We start from the raw sequence: 20,307 nt of genomic DNA, 5'->3' as shown, positions 1-20,307 counted from the left end.
TTATTTTTTTTTTAGATTTGGTTTTCCTCTTCCTCTCCTGTCCCCCCTCTTCCACAGGAGGTCGAGGAGCGCGACATGAGGAGGTTCCAGCTGAAGATAGCGGAGCTCCACTCGGTCATCAGGAAACTTGAGGACAGAAATGCACTGCTTGCTGATGAGAGGAATGAACTGGTGAGGAACATACACTCAACTGAACATAAATGAAGTGACGATCGGCAGGAGAAGTCTTCAGAATTCCTTCAGAGTTAATACATTTCCATCTTAGCACCGTCATACAAACACAATAAATAAACATAGATAGCTATAAATGCTGGATAAAAACATTTTCATTTGAGTCCTCGAGTCTCGAGCAGGTCTCTTCTGCTGGAAGAATTCAGTGTCAACTAAAGTCGAGGCTGAAGATTACAGCGTTTCCTCTCCCTGTTTCCTTCCTCTTACTAGTTAAAGCGGGTGCGAGAGGCAGAGAGCCAAATGAAGCCGATATTTGAGAAGAACAAAAGACTGTCAAAGAAGAATGACGACCTTCTCCAAACTCTGCAACGCATGGAGGAGAAGCTGAAAACCTTGAGTCGAGAGAACGCTGAGATGGTAAGATGCAGCAAGCATGTTTTCAAACTTTCAATCTCTTGTCGCATCTTAGTTTAAATACTCGTGGACAAAGCAGATAACATGGATCTACTCTATTAATGAATAGGGATGTTAGTCACTGTTTGTGTCACATTGAGAATTTCAAGAAAAAAACAGAAGCAGGACCTCTGCTGGCCACATGAGGAAATGCATAAAATAGTTCTTCAACCACTCGGTCTCGTGTGTCTCTGTCTTCCGTATCTTAGAAGGAGAAAGCGTCCTCCTCTCGTCCCCCGTCACAGCAGCAGTCCATACAGCCTCAGCTAAAGCGCCCCAGCTCCCTGACAGACCTGAGCCACGCCCACGAGGAACAGGAAGTGGAGTTCCTCAAGCTGCAGGTTGCCGAGCAACGAGGCATCATTGACGAGCTTGTGCAGGTCAGAATTTCCCCCAAACGTCACAAAACAAGCGCTTGTCATATTTTGAGTCGTAGTTAGTTCTGCAGTATTGTAATGTTTAACTATGAATCCTTTTTTAATTGTATTGAGTGAGCAACGCTGTCATAGTGGAATAGTTTCATAAAAATATACTGTTTATATTCATCAGGTGTTTATATTCATCATGTTTTTTTTCCAATGTCATATTTCTCATTTCAGGCTTTATACATTTAAAGAAAAATAAATAAATCAGTTTGTTTTCTTTAAAAAGTTAGATGCATTTTTAGAATCTGGTTCACCCAATAGAGCAGCTGTTCCACAAGTTTTAAAGGCGTACTTCTTATTTTGTCCATCCCATTTACATGTATCTCCTTCATAATTCCCTGTCTTCTCTTTACCCCGCTCCTCTCACTTGTGTCTGGTGCTATTTGTTTTCATATTCAGCAGACTGTCACGTTTGATTAGTCTTAACTTGTTCTCCTTCCTCCACACATTTAGTGTTTTTAATATTCCTTAATCCGATGAATGAGGCTGTGAGGGGATTTCCCCCCCGCTCCCCTCTGAGAGCCTTGTCTGTCATTCTTCTCTTTAGGAACGTGAACGGTTGGTGATGACCAAAAAGAACAGAAGGAAACCTCTCAAACTGTCCAAAGTAAGTGTCCATGGGCGTTATGAAACTTCAGTAACTCAGCAACTACCTACTCACTGGTTCAATGAATTAAGTGTGTGTGTGTGTGTGTGTGTGTGTGTGTGTGTGTGTGTGTGTGTGTGTGTGTGTGTGTGTGTGTGTGTGTGTGTGTGTGTGTGTGTGTGTGTGTGTGTGTGTGTGTGTGTGTGTGTGTGTGTGTGTGTGTGTGTGTGTGTGTGTGTGTGTGTGTGTGTGTGTGTGTGTGTGTGTTTAATTGGGCTCAGGAGACAATGATGACTGTGTCCTTCGCAGCAGGGAGAATCACACTGAGCACACAAGTCATGCATGAGTCGCTCTCAGAGCAAGTGGAAAACTATAATCATTATTTCCCTGTTGTTTCGTTTCATTTTGAGCTTTCAGAATTAATGTAGGATGGATAAAAGATTTCTTATGAACACTGCTAACTTAACTTGTGTAGATGTATTCTATTTGCCCAGCATGTACGAGATAGGATAATGATGTGATGTGTCTTGATGAGAAGAAGACGTGCTGTGCCTGTGCCTGTGCCTGTGCCTGTGTGTGTGTGTGTGTGTGTGTGTGTGTGTGTGTGTGTGTGTGTGTGTGTGTTTAATTGGGCTCAGGAGACAATGATGACTGTGTCCTTCGCAGCAGGGAGAATCACACTGAGCACACAAGTCATGCATGAGTCGCTCTCAGAGCAAGTGGAAAACTATAATCATTATTTCCCTGTTGTTTCGTTTCATTTTGAGCTTTCAGAATTAATGTAGGATGGATAAAAGATTTCTTATGAACACTGCTAACTTAACTTGTGTAGATGTATTCTATTTGCCCAGCATGTACGAGATAGGATAATGATGTGATGTGTCTTGATGAGAAGAAGACGTGCTGTGCCTGTGCCTGTGCCTGTGCCTGTGTGTGTGTGTGTGTGTGTGTGTGTGTGTGTGTGTGTGTTTGCAGTTGTGTATGAACGCACTTGTGTGTTTTCAGAGTGCATGTTTGGGTTTATACTCCAGGGAACATTTCAGTGTCTCTGTTGTTGCTAGGAGGAGTTGGTGCATGTGTGTCAGATGCTTCCTCCACCTCTGCTGCTGGAACCAGTTAGTCACCTTGGATAGGTGGATGCACTGTGGGGCACAGCGGCTTGGCTTTTGGACTTGCACCTTTTGTGGAATTTAAACCAAACTGGCTACTTAAACCAGGAGATAGAACCGAGGCGGCTTTTTGTGCTTTTCAGTGGGAGAAGTTTGATTGTTACCAGAAGCTCATCTACTTTGTGTGGGAGAGCAACTCTTTAGATCAGCCCATTTTCTTGTAGATAAGATAAAATATCTTTTCTGAAGAGTCTTTATAGTTAAGTGTTGAGGTTTTTCTTCATCATGACGGAGTACATCCTCCTCATCCTCTACTTCTCCTCCTTCATCTGCCTCTGTGCTTTAGTCTGCCTCTACTTCTCTGGTTGCCAGGAGATGACTTATAAACACGATGGTATGCACCATGGGGTTTGGAATAGTGAACAGCAGGAAAGAACTGAATACAAATGCACAGATTTGAACAGATATGATGTGATTCTCTTTAAAAAACACTACGACTGAATGTTGGTGAAATTACTGCAGTTAAAAAGAAAGCTTTTGGGATATCATAAGCAGACGTGTGGGGGAGCTTTACTGAATTCAAATTCTACACCTGAGGTCAAAGTTTGATGTCTGTTCTTGTTTTGGCTGTCAGGAGTTTGGGCAACAAATGGATGTGGAAGTTTGTGATTTCTAATGACGATGTCACCTCTCTTCCTTTCTGCAGAGGCATGTTGTGGAGACGTATTTTGGATTTGATGAGGAGTCGATAGACTCAGAGACCTCCTCTATGACTTCCTTTAACACTGACCTCACGGACCGCACGCCTGCAACCCCAGAGGAGGATTTGGAAGACGTAAGAAAATCCGTTGTAGAAATAATGTGAGGTCTAACAGCTCCTCTGCATACAATGAACCGCTGATTTAAGTGACAGGACAGAAAGAAAACATGCCATCAAAAGTGTTGTGCAGATAAAAAATGGGCTTACAAATAAATTGATTTGAAGGGTTTGTATACATTCAACTCGCCCTGTTCGTCTTTCAAACTTTTAACGTGTTGGTTTCCTTTTATAAAGACTGTTACCCGTGAAGAGTCCGAGCTTCGCTTCCGTCAGTTGACCAGAGAGTACCAGGCTCTCCAGCGGGCCTACGCCCTCCTACAAGAGCAGACAGGAGGTTCTATGGATGCTGAGAGGGAGGCCAGGGTCTGTACTATGTTTTTAATAATCCAGCTCTTCTCACGTACTATTCTTTTCAAACAAATGTGATTTAAGATGTTAGTAGTGAATATAAACTGAAGCTCATTCTATTCCATTTTCGTCAATAACTATTTAAATTTGCACGCTGCTCCCTGATTGTCGTTACTCTTACCACAGACGAGGGAGCAGCTGCAGACGGAGCTATGCAGCTGTCAGGCCAAGATCATGGACCTGGAGAAGGCTCTGGCTGAAAGGGGGCAGGTAACAAAGACGGGGGACTGTAACAGGAACTCACTGGTCCTGCTCTCACTGGCCTGCATGCTCTGCCCTCATCCTCTGTTCTTCCTGTTGTTCGCTTTGTGTCTCGAGCCTTCTGGTGCTGTCGAGCCTGCAGAGGACTGTTAAAGCTATCAATAGACACAAAACGTTCTTGTCCCATAATGTTTCACCTTTTGTAAATCTGAACATGGACCAGTTTAAATGATTTTTTTATTGTTATTTTTTAACATGTTCAAAAGTCATTTAGAAATATTTGGTTCAAGAATTGAGCCATACGTGTTCAGGTGAAGAATAACTTGGACGAATGTGTCAAAACTAAGAAGATATAAAGATTAGGCTGAAGTTGAACACCTTAAATATCATGAAGAACACTACAATAATGATAATGCATTGTATTATAATGTATTCTGTATTTGTTCCTTTGTCACCGCACGTTGCATGATCTGCTTGATTCACCTCTGTGACTTTGGTTTTCTGCTCGGCTGTTTTCCCCCTCAGAATGTCTTCTGTTTCTCCTGTTAGGATGAAATCTTGTTACCTGTGGTAGCAACTCTCATGCCTGTTATCTTGGGAGTTTTTTTTAACATTTTCTTTGGATCAATAAACATGTTCCACTCCCACTCTGTTCCTGTCTGTTTGTGTCTATGGAACATTTGCATGTGTCATTTGAAAATGCAGCAGATGGTCACCATGTGTTCTGTTTTGAGTTGGCTGACAGCTTTGTTAATTACGCCCCGTTGAGGGATTCTTTCCTTCCTTCCCTTTTCCTTCCAGTGACATTTCTTGCTGATGTTGTGTTTGGTTGTCATGGCAGGATTCAAAGTGGGTCGAGGAGAAGCAGTACTTGCTCAGGACCAACCAAGAACTTCATGAGAAGGTAGTCACCATTGGCCTACACTTAATTTGAATGCTCATGTGGCATATTTCTGTAACATTGCTTTTTTTCACTCTAAACATGCCAACTATTAATAATATTTAGAATTTAAATTACGATGCTGATAAAACCACGGTACTGATTTAAAATCACCTCATAAAACTTCTTCAAGTGACTGACTTTGGTGAATTTTGAGAAATTTGAAATTGTAAATGTTGAATTCTGCTGCAAAGCTTTTTTTGTATTTAAAGAACGCTTATACTACATAATGCCAAACGAGATGTCCATGATCAGGAATCACTGCATGACATGAAGCTGCATGTTGGACAGGTGCTGCTGCACTCTTAGAAGGGTGAGAAGGGTTTAAGGTTCAATTGGCCTTTAAAGTTTTTCATAGGGATTTAAAAATCAGAGCTGGAGCATGCCTTATAACCATTGGAAATGTTTTCCATCTCTATATAGAATAGTGATTAGAGAAACATGAAGGGTAACAACATCAGATGGGAGAGATCTGATACTAAACTACCTTCTTCTTCTAACAACTTACACATATTAGTCCGAATTGTTTTTATCAAAGTGTATTTTTATTTAAGAACATTATTTGTGACATTTTTGATTGGCAGAACATTTTCAGACAAATGTATGATTACTGCAGCACGTTTTCGACTGAGGGAATTGTAAATCTGTAAAATGACTGAACTTGTCTGACATTGATGTGTTTGTGTGCGTCTTCAGATGTGTGCGTTGCAGCAGACAGAGACGCGTCTGCAGGCCGAGGTTCAGGATTCCCGGGATCAGAATGAGCTGCTGGAGTTCAGGGTGCTTGAACTGGAAGTAAGAGAATCTACCAACGTCATACTGTCAACAGGAGGCGAAAACAACAACAAACTCAAGACCTACATACAGTGACTCAGCACATAGACAAACATGCCTGGGTCCTCTGTATTCACCTGTGTGTTGCATTGTTTTGCATGGCAGCTGTGTTTGTCCACTGAACTGGAATATTTTTTTATGTTGAACATTTTTTAAATTGAATAAAATGTATTTAAATTGACCATTTAACCCCACCTTTGTTCATTTTGTCTCTCATTTTTACATTCATGTTGAACATATTGTTTACTTTTTCATGAGATAAACGCTTGTTTCCACTGATAACATTTGGAGTGAAATGTGTGTACCCCTGTTTTCTTTGATAATAGATGTAGAAATATAACAATAAGGCATGGCTTGTTTGCCAGGAGGGCACTTGTCACAATGTGTCACTTTATGTAGCAGTTGTGCCTTAATTTAGACAGCGAAGCATTTCTTTGAGTTTCTGCATGTGTTATGGTACTCCCTATTGGTTTGGTTGAGTTCCTTGTCCCATTTAAACCTATGGGCTTCCACCTCCCTCATTTTGGCAGATCCCGACCATGTTTTCAGTTTCATGTAAGTAAATCCCTGATTCACTCCCTTTTCACTCATATTCACATTCACTGCATCATAATCGGTGTCTGTTCTCATTGAGGCACATGGTGCGCCACCACCAACATGAAAAACAACTGTAATGTGTGTTGTGTAGATTGTCATGATGTGTTAGTTGTTTGGATACACATTTTAAAGAGCTTGTACTTTGTGTAGGAGAGAGAGCGTCGTTCTCCTGCCCTAAATCTCCACATGTCGGCGTTTCCTGAGAATAGCAGCAGCGCCCTGCAGATCTACTGCCACCAGGAGGGAGTCAAGGTTATAACACTTAAACTAACCATTCTCCTTTAAGACTCTCATACATACAGCCTTTATCTTATCTTATTCTGACCTCTGTGCAGGATGTCATCATTCCTGAGCTGATGAAGAAACTGGATATCCTAGGGGATAATGGGGTGAGATTGAACAACTTTTGGATTAAAATAAACTTTGTTATCCTTTTTTTTTTCTTTCTGATGTTTGCCTGTTTTATTGTCTGAAGAATCTCCGAAATGAGGAGCAGGTAGCGGTGATCCAGGCTGGGAATGTGATCTCACTGTGTGAGAAGGTGAGAGGCAAACCTCAGACATGTTTTTACTGAAACCCAGTGGACAAACTTTGTCATTGCACTCTATTTGCTCTCATCATAGCCATCACATTTGGACAGTTTTACAGTCAACATAAATATTGATTAAAAATGACACATGTTATTTTAGCTAATGAAAATATTAACCTCCTGTCTTCCCATATTGTCTCAATTTTCCCTGTACAGTGGTTGAAGCAAATAGATAGCACAGAGGCTGCCCTGACACAGAAGATGATCGACGTGGAAAATGACAAGGTGAAAAAGTCACAAAGAACGCAATCTTAAAATGATTTGACTCTTTTTAAGTGGTATGATGTGCAAATACACTGAATTGTTGGGGGACCCATGTACAGAGGCTATTGTTCTCCAAGCGGACGGCCATGGTTTGACTCCGACTTGTGGCTGCGTTCTTTCATGTTCTTCCCCACTCTCTCATTCTTGTGTCCAACTCTAGTCACTGTCCTATCAATAAGGCCCATTAGACCAACCATAAACTGCAGATAAAAGAAATAAGGGACTTGAGTTTTGAGGTTATGGATACACAATAAGTTGTGTTTTTCAGTGGTGAGAAAATGTCTCGTATCTTTTTGCAGGAGCTGTTCAGTAAGCAGAAGGGATTCCTGGAGGAAGAGCTGGACTATAGGAAGCAGGCCTTGGACCAGGCCTACATGGTATGTAGCCTGGTGCTATATAACCTGCCTCTAAATACAAAGCTTGCTTTGAAAATACACAAAATTCACTGTTTATATTTATTAGACCACTAACCGAGGCTTTACACAAGGCATAATGGTTTATGATAAAAGCGAACATTTTCATCCCAGCATGACACATAAACATTTGGAACCCATTCAAACATCATCAATGATCCATGAAAGTTAAAATGGTCTCAATTTGTTGGGATACTGCATCTTTTACCACTGAAGTCAAACATTTCTGAACAAAGTCAAGCCGCTGAATTAGCCAGGATATTGGGACTCTTGTTTATAACACTAATACTCATTTGTCTTCTGAGAAGGCAATGAGCTCTTAAAACATCAAGTATTAGGACATGACACGGAAACTTCTGTGTAGCATGACGAAACAGCACGGTGGGCTCAAAAAGATTTTGATGATGGATCTAGTTGGCGTGAACGATCTTAAAACTATCTATCACCCCACAGAGGTCAATAGACTGTACCCACAAAGCTAGTCAACACTTAGTATGTAGGCCGCTCTCATGAAGTATTAACCATTTGATTCAGTCAGTTTAATGTTGGTTTGTGTTTACGGTTCCAATTCATGCTGTGTGGGTGAAGGGTTCGATTTGACATGGTAACTTATTAGAACAGTTCACTTGTTATTAACTAAGAATTAAAATGTGTTTGTGTTACCATGTCAAACCTGAATAACCCCCAATATGAAGTGGAACAGTGTTCCCCATATCTACCATGGTCACAGTGCTGTATGTATGTTTGTTTGTTTGTATCTGTTTGTGTGTGTGATTCAATATGTGTGCTTGTGCTTTTGCATGCCTGCGTGTGTGTGGCATGTTCATGTGCACATCCACGTGTGTGTGTGTGTTTGTGTACCTGTATGTGTGTGTGTATGTGGCTGGCTGTGCAGAGGATCGAGGAGCTGGAGGCCACCCTGTATAGCGCTCTGCAGCAGGAGCAGCCGGCATGCCGGGAGGTGGCCGAGTCGCTGACAGACAGGCAGAGGGAGGAGCTGAGGCTAGCTGTGGAGAAGCTGCGGCGTCAGATTCTCCGGCAGAGCCGGCAGTTTGACAGTCAGATCTTACAGGAGCGCATGGAGCTCCTACAGCAGGCCCAGCAGGTAAGGCTTAAAGCAAACCAAGTCAGGTTACAGAGTCCTGCCCTCCTTCAATCTGACCCTGGCCCCTGTCTGAAACGTTTGACCCCTACAGACCTCTGGTGCCCTTAAAAAGATGCAGTATCCCTGTGTGTGCAACCTTTAACTCTACCTGTAAGTGCATTTGTAGAGACGAAAGGGTGATGAGATAAGACAGAATGGTTGTGTGACTGTGTGTTTATCATTGTGATCTGACCCCCCCCCCCCATCCTTCCACTCTGCGACTCTCACAGTAGTATGCACCCATGGCTCGTACAGTAAATGTTATTCATTCAGTTCATCACCAACCACAGCACCATCAATCTCATTGAATCAGTTAAACTGCAAATTACTAATAACACGTTTGCCCAATCCCTAACCCTGAACACCATATAACATACAAGTCATTAACAAACAAGTCACATATTTACTGACTTTACGAATGTAATTAGAGGGCACGTTCTCGACCAGTGTTGATACTGTTGATCTGTTATGCCTTGTCCATAAAAATCTCTTCTGCATCAAACTGTACCGAAATGATTACTTTGTTCCCACAGATGTGGTTCAGTTAAAATACCTCGTCAGTCCCCATGCTGACTCAACAATCTAGTAATTGTTAGCCGAACATGAACTTTATTATAACAGCTGTGATTTATTAATATTAGTGTGCAAAGAAGGTTTGTAAAAGAGTATTGGCTAATCAATCTCTGTCTGATGTTTCTTAATCCTGAAGTGACTCCAAGATATTTAAGCTTGATAGAAGGATTTTATTTTTATTTTTAGAACAAACGTTATTCCAGGTCTAAATATATTGGCTAAAGCTTTCAAATGCCAAAAACCGAGCTCACTTTTTAATCTGCCCCTTGTTTGCTATGGTACACCTATTTACCATAGAGAGAGCTTGCATGGGTGAGAGGCAGAGTTCAAAATAATGATGATGATGATGATGAAATGATGAAGGATGATGATGGCGTAGTGGTTAGTTAGTGGGTTCCCGCATGTCATTCCCCACTCTGTTTCGTCCTGATATCTGAACCTGTTCACTCTCGTAGCATAGGCACAAAAACACTAAAAAACAAAACCTTTAAAAAACATAGAAGATGAATGACTGTAAGACGTCTGGTTTTGGTTTTAGACATTCTAAATATCTAACCATCTTTCTTTGCCCTGCAGAGAATTAGAGAGCTGGAAGACAGGATTGACTTGCAAAGGAGACAAATAAAGGATATAGAGGAAAAGGTAATTTTTCACTTTTAGTTTTTTCTCTGCTTTCTTCTGTGGGAAGTGTCAACATGAACTTTATCAGGCAAAGATTTGCATGAGAATGTGAAGGACTATACTGATGTTGCGTGTTGTTTTTATTGACTTATTTTCTCTGTCCATTAACCCCCCCCCCCCCCCGTACCCCCTCCAGTTTTTGTTCCTCTTTTTGTTTTTCTCTCTAGCATTTATTCTTTGGCCTTAATGACTTAATGACTTTGGACCCACATCAGGTACCACCTTTACTTACGCTATCATATTCATATTAAATCTAGTTGTAATGTAATTAAAACAAAACAAGAATTTTTATAGAATTTTTTTTTCTTTCTCTTAGGTGATTCGGTGCTGTGGAGACAAGCGAGGATCAACAAAAACGTTGTTTTTTATGCATCTGTAGACAGCCAACGAAAACCCTATGGCCTTTTTGATAAGTGTGCACTTTTGCAGAAGAACCTTACCTGGAATGCATTTGAAATTGTGATAAATAACCTGATAGACATGAAATTAAAGTGATATTTATTTATAAATTACATTTACTAATGAGGTTCCTGGACCTGGAACAAAATAACTCCTCTGTGAGAAGCTAACACAGATATAATGAGAGAAAACTCTGAATCAGAGGATTTATTAAAGGGAGAAGAGCCACAGTCTCCAATGAAGCTGTGCCCGGTTGGACAATGAAACAAAAGGGAGAGAGAGAAGAAGAGGAGTGAAAGTACATGGCCGAGCGAGGAGCTGAGCAAGAAGAGTGCCAACTGGAAATAGAGGATTTTGGCTGAGTCAAGCGTCTGTACGGTAACCAAGGAAACGACAGCACAACCAAGTTCACAGAGCCGAAGCTGAACTTATTGGAAGCTCGTGGCTGGATTGAGAAGATTTAGCTGTGATAATCGGAGCTAAAAATCAGGTTATAATTTAAGTTTACCTTTTGAAAATATAAATCAGCCCATTTTAAAGTTATATGGATTGAACTGTTTTGGAAAACAATCAGTTACCCCTGACAATCAGACAATTATTAATGTTGTTATTCTAATCCACATAGGTTATCCTTAATATTGAATTCTTAGACTAATGGAAGAAAAAAAAGTAGAGGGGGGCAGGAGGATTAGGGGGCGTGGTAACCTGAGAGACACCTGTACTGGATTACTTGCTACCAAGCTGTTGACATGGTGAATTATAGATGACTGTATTTTTTGTTGGTGTATCTGTATGTCTTTCTTGACCAATGTATGTGTGTGTGAAATGTCTATGTTGTGCTTTGAAAAAAACACTTCAGGGAAGCTGTGTAAAAATGGACAGTATTGTTCTGCTGACTAAATCTGACACCGTGTTACAGGTGAAACTCCGCGCCACAGGATACTCAATCGAAGATCACGTAACCTCGTCAGACAGGAGGAGTACCGTAAGCGGTTCTGGAGCCACAGTAATGGACTCAATGAGCCCAAAACCCACGATCTGAACTTGGCAACAGAGTGAAGGTCCTGAGTTAGTGAAGCAGCCCCCTCCAGAATGACAAGTACCACAGGAACAGGTGAGAGACTGGAGGAGAGCAGATCCAGTGACACAGAAACACACCTGCCACTATATACACACTTTTGGGCAAGGCGCTATCACATATCAAACTCACCTGACTGTGCAGCACGCTTGCATGCGAGCGTCCTGCTGCTGCTGTCTACCCACGAGTTACACTTCTTTCCCTCCCTTTTCTAACATCAGAAGGTTAAAACAGATTCTCATTTGTAGCTCAATTACCCAAGGAAGTTGTTTAATCGTCCTGCTTAATGTTGGCATTTCAATTCCCGTGAAGTTAACTGGAGGATGTGATGTGATCTCGTCAGTGCCGGCTTGTGGAGTCAGGATCAGGGAACTCTAGAGGTCAGAGAGGAATCTACTGCTGCAGCTCGACCAGCTAGCCTCTGTCTCCCATCTCCTCAGCATGCAACACTCGCAGAGGCTGGGTCAGAAACTCCACATGCTCAGGGAGGAGGTCAGGACCATGGTGAGTGCTCAGGATGTTTACATTTGTCACCAGAGATGAATTATTGCTAGATGAATTACCCAACATCAGATCTAGACCAAAGGGTTTGCTCAGTGTGCAGCGATAGGAAGACCAATTGGTAAAGGATCTAAAATCTGTATACATTAAACATTTTAATTTACTATCAATGAAGTCAAGGCCATTTAAATGTGACCATTTGCATGTAATAGGAGTGCAGGGCAGGGTTTGGCTTGCAAAGCGCTGGTGTGCTTTATTAAAATGCTCCTAAAAAAAAAAAACCCTCACAATGTCCCACACTGTACATGCATGTAATGCAGTTTTTTTTATTTTTAGGTCACACCCACATTTGTCTTTAAAAGGCTGAAGAAAGCCAAGGGATGAAACACTTTTGTTCCCTTCAGCTGTCGTGTATCTTAACTATTAAAAGCTGGATACCTACGTTTAAGTTATGACGCTGTAGAGGTTCTGTCGCCAAAAATAATTCGAACTCCAAGAAAAAAAAAAAAGCAGAAGGTATTAGACGTGGCCAACAAACTATGCAACCATATTTTACCAGTGCTAAAGAGTCTTGAAGAAAGTCACAGGTATTACTAATATAACTAAGAAGTTGGTTGGCTTTTTTTTTACCTTTATTTAACCAGGAAGGGAAACTCATTGAGATTAAAAATCTCTTTTTCAAGAGTGGCTGGACCTAGACTTCTGTATTTCACATCGTTATATTTTCTTTCTTTCTCCATCTTTGTCTTTCCTCCTCAGGCTCAGGAGAAGGAGCGAGGGGAGCAGGTTTGGAGGGAGCGACTGCAGCGCTGTCAGAGGCAGCTGAAGGCCAAAGAGGACGAGATGAGTCGCCAGTCCCAGTACTTTGAGACTTTTAAAACCCAACTCCAGCAAAAGCTCAGCCTGGCCCGGGATAGAGAGCAGACCCTGCAAAGCCGAATCTACACTTTAGAAAAGCAGCTACTTGAAATGACAGTGAGCGCTGCCACTGGCATGACAGGGAACAGTGCGGTCAGAATCACTGCTGGGACAGTGACACGCTGTGAAGAACAGGAAAGGCTACCTCACATGAGAGGAGAGGGTGAGGGAGAGGAGGAGAGAAAGGAGGAGAAGAGGAAGCGATGGCAGCCAAGTGATGGTAAGACAGAGAAGAAGATACAAGAAAATCCAAACTCAGATGAAATGCGGCTACAAGGCTTCATCTTGAGCCTAAAGGAGGATCTCCAGGTGCTGCTGGAGAGAGAGGAGCATGGGATGACTCAGAGGAAGGGGCTGATGGAGCAGCTCCAGGAGGCCCAGGAGGCAAGTCACTTCCTTGACTGCACGGTGGAGGAGATGAAGGTCGAGGTGAAGCGGCTGAAGCATTCTGAAAGCTTCTTGTTGGAGGAGGTCGAAGAGCTGAGAGAGGAGAACCACAGACTCTCGCAGGTCCTTAGAGATGCAGCTAACCAAACATCCTTCAAGTCATCGCAAGTCCCTGAGTCCACATGTCTCGAGCCCGGGACCAGCTCGCCCAGCTTCAGTCCTGCTGATTGTCCTGTGCCCTCCAGTATTCTTCATCCTTCAGGGTGGAGCTCTGAAGAGGTATGTAAAACATCTTTAGCATCATTTAATCCATTTATTGTATCAGGTATTACCACTGATATCAAAAATGATGATGTCAAGACAAACCAGAGAATGGAAGACAAAAGAGAGATGAGAAAAACAAGAAAACAGATCATGTCGAGTCACAGATTTCACTTTAAACATCCTTATCAGTTCATTTCATTTACACATATTGAAGTACTTAAAAACAGTCTTCAAAAGTTTATATAAACATCTGATGTATTGAGATTGTATCCTCTTATATTTAAGATGAGATGTAAAGACATTTGTACACTAAACAAATGTGCAGTGTTGCTTTCTTGTTGCCAGACGTGATGAACCTACAAAATCTTACAGGACAAACTTTGAATCTCCTGAGATGAAACTGAAGACAGAGATAACAGCATCACGTTGTTTTAAGTTACCGTATATGTTTTTACGCAGTATGTGGTCATGGGAGGACAATCTCCTGAGCACAAGTCAAGAACATTATGTTTGATTATTTGCAACACAACAATAAAGTCTCTTTCCCTGTCCTAAAGTATGAAACCATTTACTTGTAAATGTAACTGTTCCAACGTCAGCACCACTGTGTGTAGGATTGCCAGGAATATGTGGGATAGAAATACGTGTCCTTGATAATGGAGCATCCACAACAACATGCATTCATCGAGGATTAGTAGAGATGCTTATTGACTGTGATTTATTTCCTCTTTTTTTTTATAACCAGACAAAATACAGTCTGTAAAAAGAAGTAGAGGCCCCATGATTATTTGATCTGGTGTTATTATTGGCTTAACGCTGTAAATCCTTCTTGTTATTTTATGAGAAGGTATTAAGCATTAAAGGGGGAAAGCTGCTGAAGAGAAAAAGCTCTGTTGCTAGGATTTCTAATGTTACATAACCACCACTGTATTGCACATGCTTATCTAGTTGAATCTTAACATCAAGGGGGACAAGAAGGTGAAACCGTGTTTTTCATTTTAAATCGCTTTGTCATTGTCATGTTTACATAAAGAATGTTCTTGTCCTTTCTGCTCTTTGATCTCTGTGCAGGTAAATCTCACCTCAAATGGGGATAACAGCCCCCCTAACTCCCCTGCAGTTACACATTTTCACCACCAGGCTGCAGCAAAGTGCACACAGACAGCGACAGAGGATCGCTCCCCATTCGCCAAATCAGACTCATCACCTAAAGATGTCGTTCTGAAGCACTTCACCCATATTGGCTGCAAAACCGACCTCAGCCTCCAGTCACTGTCCTTGACTACAGAGACAGGTGACGAGTTTAAAAATGGCACCTGGTGCCCCAGAGGGATCCTTAACCTGGAAGAAGTCCCCAGTGAGGAATCGGATGCCCTGAGGGAAGCCTACCGGAGCTTGGGGTTTGGAGATGATCTTGAAGCCCTTAAAGAACAACGTGATCGCCTGGAGGTGGCCCTGCAGCACTCACAGGAGCAGCTGCAGGTGATGACTCAAGAGAATACTGAATTGAAAATAAATCTAAAGAAAGACGAACAGGAAGAAGAGGAATCTTCAAAAGAAAAGGTATTTCACAGAAGTTGCAGTAATCCTTAAGGTTCTGCGCAGATAAGAAATCAAAAACAAACTTTCCTGTCTATCACTGATCAAGTTCTCGCTCTCTTTCCCTGTCAGATTAGCACTTCACTCTCGCGTGCTGGAGCAGAAAGTAACACCATTCTCGCCCTTGCTCAGGACGATCTCGTCCAGGCTCTCAATCAGGAGAACAGGGCTTTAGCGGACCGGATCCAGGAGCTTCTCGCTCACATTGAGCGAAGAGAAGATGAGATGAAGAGGGAGGAGACACGGCTGAGGGAGCACATTCACAAACTCGAGGCAGATGTAGCCAGATTAGAGCAGGAAAACCAGGACCATGGGGGTTTGATTACAGAGCTCACCAAGAAGACTGAGGATGATCTCAACACCATCATGGAGATGCAGCAAAGGTTTGAGGAGAGTGGACAACGTACGAGGGACTCGGACAAGGGTTTGCATGGATCTCAGTTGCAGTTCGAAAACTCGTCTGTATTATCAGGATGTTTCAAATTATATGACCAAGAAAAACGTGTTGAAGATTTGGTGGAAAGTGTGCTCAAAGAGGACGGACCAAACCCGATGTCCAATCAACATCCAGATGATTCAACTACTGTGCCTCAACAAATCAATCACTATGATCTGTTCCAGAACCGCCAACAAACCATTTCTGTCCGGAGCCTCAAAACAGAACAAGAAGAACTGCTGGAGGCCATAAAATCTCTCCGAGAGCAGCAGAGAGAAGTAGCTCTGTCAGTCACAACACAGACAGAAGTTAAACAGCAGTTAACCCGCACAGTTTGGGAGCTGAAGGAGGAGAAAGACAGCGTCACTAAGTCTTTGGCTGGTGTCAGACAAGAAAAAGAGCAGCTCACCAGGAACGTCTGCGGGCTGAGAGATGAAAGAGATCAGTTAATAAAATCTCTTAGTGACCTGAAAGATGAGAAAGAGCAGCTAGCTAAGTGTTTACCTGCTCTCACAACAGAGAACAAGACTCTGTTTGAATCTCTCTTGAGAGGAAAAGAAGAGAAAGATCAAATCATGCAGTCACTACTAAGTTTACAGACAGAGAGGGAGCAGTTAAGCCAGACGGTGCTCGATTTGAAAATTGAGAGAGATGGAATAACGTCTTCTCTTAAGTCTCTAAAGGAACAGAGAGGCGAGGAACAATCCTTTTACACTTTACAAGAAGACCAGGACAGATTAAAACAATTGGTTCGTAGTTTGACAGAAGAGAAAGGAAGAATTGAGCAGTCAGTAAGGTGTTTAAAACAGGAAGAAACACAAACAAAGACATTACTACAGGGCCTTAGAGAGGAGAGAAGCCTTCAAGCTGCACACCACAGCCAAACACAAACAGAAGGGAGGAACCAGAAGCAGCTTCTGATGAATGCAAACAGTGCTGTCGAAAAGAAAACTGAGACAGGAGCAACACCACGATGTCAGACGAAAGCCCACAGAGCAAACCCTATGCAGGTATTAGAAGTGATTATTTTTCCATAATGTGTTTGAAGTGTCGATTTTTAATGACTTTTAATACATTCGGCTGATTGTGTATCATTAACTTGGATTACGTGGTTAGATGCTTCGCTGGAGCAAACTGATCTGCTGCAGGAGACTGAAGCTCTCAAAATAAGCTGGGCAAAAGCAAAGTAGATGTGTTTGCACAAATGTCCTTTTACGATAAAAAGCATTTGTTAATTTTTTTTGTCAAACTAACACGTCAAGGTCACAAGTGCACTTTGGTGCTCAAACTGATAAATGTAGGAACAGATCTTTTTGTCTGTTGTCTTGTTACGTTCAGACCCAGGGGCTGCACGAAGAGAGGTCAGAGGTCAGGAGCAAAGAGGACGAGAGAAAGGCAGCTGACGACCTGATGTGGCTGACGGATATAGCCAATCAGATGGAAGATACCAGAATGGAAAATGAAAGCCTGAAGACCCAGGTATTACAAACAATAATTGATTTTAAATGAACATCAGACACAATCTTGTTTTGTCTCCTGCACTGATGTGAAGCACATGTACAGTTCAAAAAGACTCCTGCAGCATACATACCTTTGAAAAAACACACAATATAAGTTTGTGTCTATCTCTTATTTATCTGTTACACCTAACAAGTGTTTGTGTCACTGAAGGTGAACGAGCTGCAGAGTAAGCTGACATGCGTGGTCAGGGAGAAGACTAATGCTTTATCAATGAAGGCGCAAATAGACGAGCAATACAACGGGCTCACAGCTCAGCTCAAAGCTCAGGTAAGAAGCTGATGATGCCTTAATTGGCATCTATCACCTGGAACCTGAGCAGTGACACATCAAGGCAAAGCACAAATATTGAAACCCAGCAACACCGAGAGCATCATCTGTTCCTGTGTGTTTGTCTGTGCGTGCATTTAAACCTCGCAGACGGTGGCACTCGAGGAGCTGAACACTGAATATATCGCTCTAAAACGAGGACAGGACAGCAAAGAAGATGTGGGCACCGCTCTAGTCTCACTCAGAACACAATACAACAACCTCCGAGCTAAGGTGGGTAACCATTCAGCGCTGACTTTGGGAGTGAATGCAGCTTTCCTTATTTCATGAGTTAGTAAGATATAATCTAATTGTTGTATTCATATTAATTGTGTTTTTATTGTATTGTTCTTTACAGTATGAGGCTCTCCTGAAAAAGAGGAGTCCAAAGGATCTGGACATGGCTCCTTTAAAGGTGTTCCTACATAATCTGTTCTTTTGTCACTGAATCCTTATTTATATCCTTATTTTTTCAGTGTTTCTCACGTGTTTTTTTTTTTTTTTCTGATAACAGGCCAAGCTGTCCTGTCTGGTTGGGATGTGTCAGGAGAGGAACAGTTTGTTGGCTCAGCTGATGAAGACCATGAACAGACGAGGCTTTGTGGACCCCGTCCTCACACAGCAGGTTGAGGAACTGCTCAGTGACACCGTGCTGCAGGACTACACTGCAGCATTCACACCAGGATGGAAGACTCGGGAGAACAGTACTGGACTTATACCAGGATTCCTTTTAAAGCTTCAAGACTACAGCAGTGGATTCACACCTGATCAGAACTCCTGCGCTATATCCCCTCTTGTGAATCAGCAGGGCCAAAACATGTCAACAACTGATTCTGCTGGTAAATGTAGAGAAACAAGGAGCCCTGAAATGTCATCAGTCGCCGTTAAATCCTCAACAAGTCACCAAGAGTGCAGCAGTGAAGTCTCTCCTGCACCTACAGGGACACTTGAGAGAGATGCCAACTCTCCTGTGCAAGATCACGTCAGTGTCAAAAAGACATCTTCAGCCGGTGCTTCAGAACTGAAAGAGAGCTTAGACACGGACAAAGAAAAGGTGAGATGATGCAAACATAGCTGCTCTCAGAATTATGTGTTTAATCCTGCTGGATTTTAAAGAAAATGTGTTCAGCGGGTGTGTCGAATGCAGCAGCACGCCTGTTCATCTTCTTCCACTGGCTCTCAGTTACCGCTCGCATCAAATTTAAAACTCTGCTTGCTCACTTAAAAATCAGAGACAAAACGGCTCCTCCTTACCTTAACTCTATACTGCAAGTCTACACTCCCTCCCGCCCACTACGCTCTACCTTCACAACAAGGTCCTTAGATGCTAACTATACTCTCCTCCTCTGTCGCCCCCCAGTGGTGGAACAAACTTCCAAACTCCATTCAATCTGCAGAGTCCCTTTGCACCTTTAAGAAAAAAAACTAAAGACCCAGCTCTTTCAAGGATACTTACGACCTTAATTAGAGTGATAACGATGGTCTTGATATTATTGATGTTGATGATGGTAATGATGACGGTTTTGTTTGATAACGACTTTTAAGATAGTTTCTATACTGGTTAGAGCGCCTAAGAATGACCGGCAATGTTGTGCTTTGCCTCCGTGCATTGCCTGTAACCACCTGTGCGTCCAATTGGACTTCAAGGTATTCATTTGCACTTAATAATGTGTCTCCTCTTTTCTAGATCTTTGCCTGTGTTGTACTTACTCTCTGATGTACGTCGCTTTGGATAAAAGCTTCTGCTAAGTGAATTGCAGAATCAGAATCAGAATGAGAAATACTTTATTAATCCAGTAAAAGAATTAAAGAATTGTGTTGTGGAGTTTTATGCAACATTTGGGCAGTAATAAATGATTATGTAATCAGAACAAGCGCACATCAAAGTCACATGTTGTGTTTTTGCAATACTATCCCTTCTTATTATTGACTGTAAAAATAACATGTTTTGTCAGTTCAGAAAGAATTTAAGCAAAGAGGCAAAGATCTTACTTTTAATCAGATATTTAAAAGAAAAGGATGAGTTAAAAGTGTTCAAATCTATTTTTATTAATGTATTCAGGTGCCAGTATGTACATCAAACAGCTTTATTTTACTGTCAGATTTCTCCTTTGTAACACTTTTAGTAGAAATATAGCAATAACACTGAGGACCTGTCTTCAGTTGTCTCTATGCAGGCTTACATTTTATGTTCATGTAGTCATGCACCATTTACTAGTTTCTTATTACCATGCGTGGTGGCTGTTTATAAGACAAAGTACATATTTATGGTCCCGGCTCTGAGTGTATAAAATCATTTGAGATGCTTACACTTTGAACATAACATTTTTGGTAACCATGAAACTTACAATGTTTTTATTTCAGATAAAAAATAAAATAAAAAAAACAAGAACTAAAAGAAAAACTATAATTGGCTTTATCTTGTTCCTTCCACAGCTCTGTCCCCCAACCACTGGACCAATCCCAGCAACCAGCGCTACAGAAACACTAGGATTTCATAAACCAGAAAAAAAAGGAAAATCTTCCCTGGAACTTTCCAGGTCGACTGGATCCTCACTGAGTACTGCTGCTCCCTCCAGGACACGAGTCAGTGTGAGCAGGAGGCTGAGCAGTCCTGAAAAGATCCTTAACCTACACGAGCAACTGCAGATGACTATGAGGAGCAGCTATCAGGTACGCTGAAGATGATG

At 41.9% G+C, this 20,307-nt stretch overlaps 1 protein-coding gene across 5 annotated transcripts in view; it reads left to right on the top strand.

The window, feature by feature from the left end:
- Nucleotides 1–20,307, top strand: part of jakmip1 (janus kinase and microtubule interacting protein 1) — a 32,817-nt gene that overhangs the window by 9,665 nt on the left and 2,845 nt on the right. For 2 of the 5 annotated variants that reach the window (XM_079351904.1, XM_079351903.1), the window contains exons 1-12: nucleotides 10,587–11,097; nucleotides 11,527–11,721; nucleotides 12,029–12,189; nucleotides 12,946–13,770; nucleotides 14,827–15,318; nucleotides 15,427–16,800; nucleotides 17,129–17,269; nucleotides 17,462–17,578; nucleotides 17,729–17,851; nucleotides 17,976–18,032; nucleotides 18,132–18,671; nucleotides 20,054–20,290. In XM_079351904.1, coding sequence (XP_079208030.1) covers nucleotides 12,127–12,189; nucleotides 12,946–13,770; nucleotides 14,827–15,318; nucleotides 15,427–16,800; nucleotides 17,129–17,269; nucleotides 17,462–17,578; nucleotides 17,729–17,851; nucleotides 17,976–18,032; nucleotides 18,132–18,671; nucleotides 20,054–20,290 — 3,969 coding nt within the window. In that variant the 5' untranslated portion in view covers nucleotides 10,587–11,097; nucleotides 11,527–11,721; nucleotides 12,029–12,126. Of the gene's footprint in view, nucleotides 1–57; nucleotides 172–441; nucleotides 589–833; nucleotides 1,005–1,596; nucleotides 1,657–3,450; nucleotides 3,580–3,798; nucleotides 3,928–4,098; nucleotides 4,183–5,014; nucleotides 5,078–5,809; nucleotides 5,909–6,694; nucleotides 6,797–6,879; nucleotides 6,934–7,019; nucleotides 7,086–7,289; nucleotides 7,359–7,696; nucleotides 7,775–8,705; nucleotides 8,916–10,103; nucleotides 10,170–10,344; nucleotides 10,424–10,524; nucleotides 11,098–11,526; nucleotides 11,722–12,028; nucleotides 12,190–12,945; nucleotides 13,771–14,826; nucleotides 15,319–15,426; nucleotides 16,801–17,128; nucleotides 17,270–17,461; nucleotides 17,579–17,728; nucleotides 17,852–17,975; nucleotides 18,033–18,131; nucleotides 18,672–20,053; nucleotides 20,291–20,307 lie in introns of those variants that run through there. The other 3 variants (XM_079351906.1, XM_079351907.1, XM_079351905.1) reach the window with 3 other exon arrangements.

Source organism: Symphodus melops (assembly GCF_947650265.1).
Source record: "Symphodus melops genome assembly, chromosome: 9".
Lineage (NCBI taxonomy): Eukaryota > Metazoa > Chordata > Actinopteri > Labriformes > Labridae > Symphodus > Symphodus melops.
The sequence above is the reverse complement of the archived record's forward strand: the minus strand, read 5'-3'. Positions and strand labels throughout refer to the sequence as shown.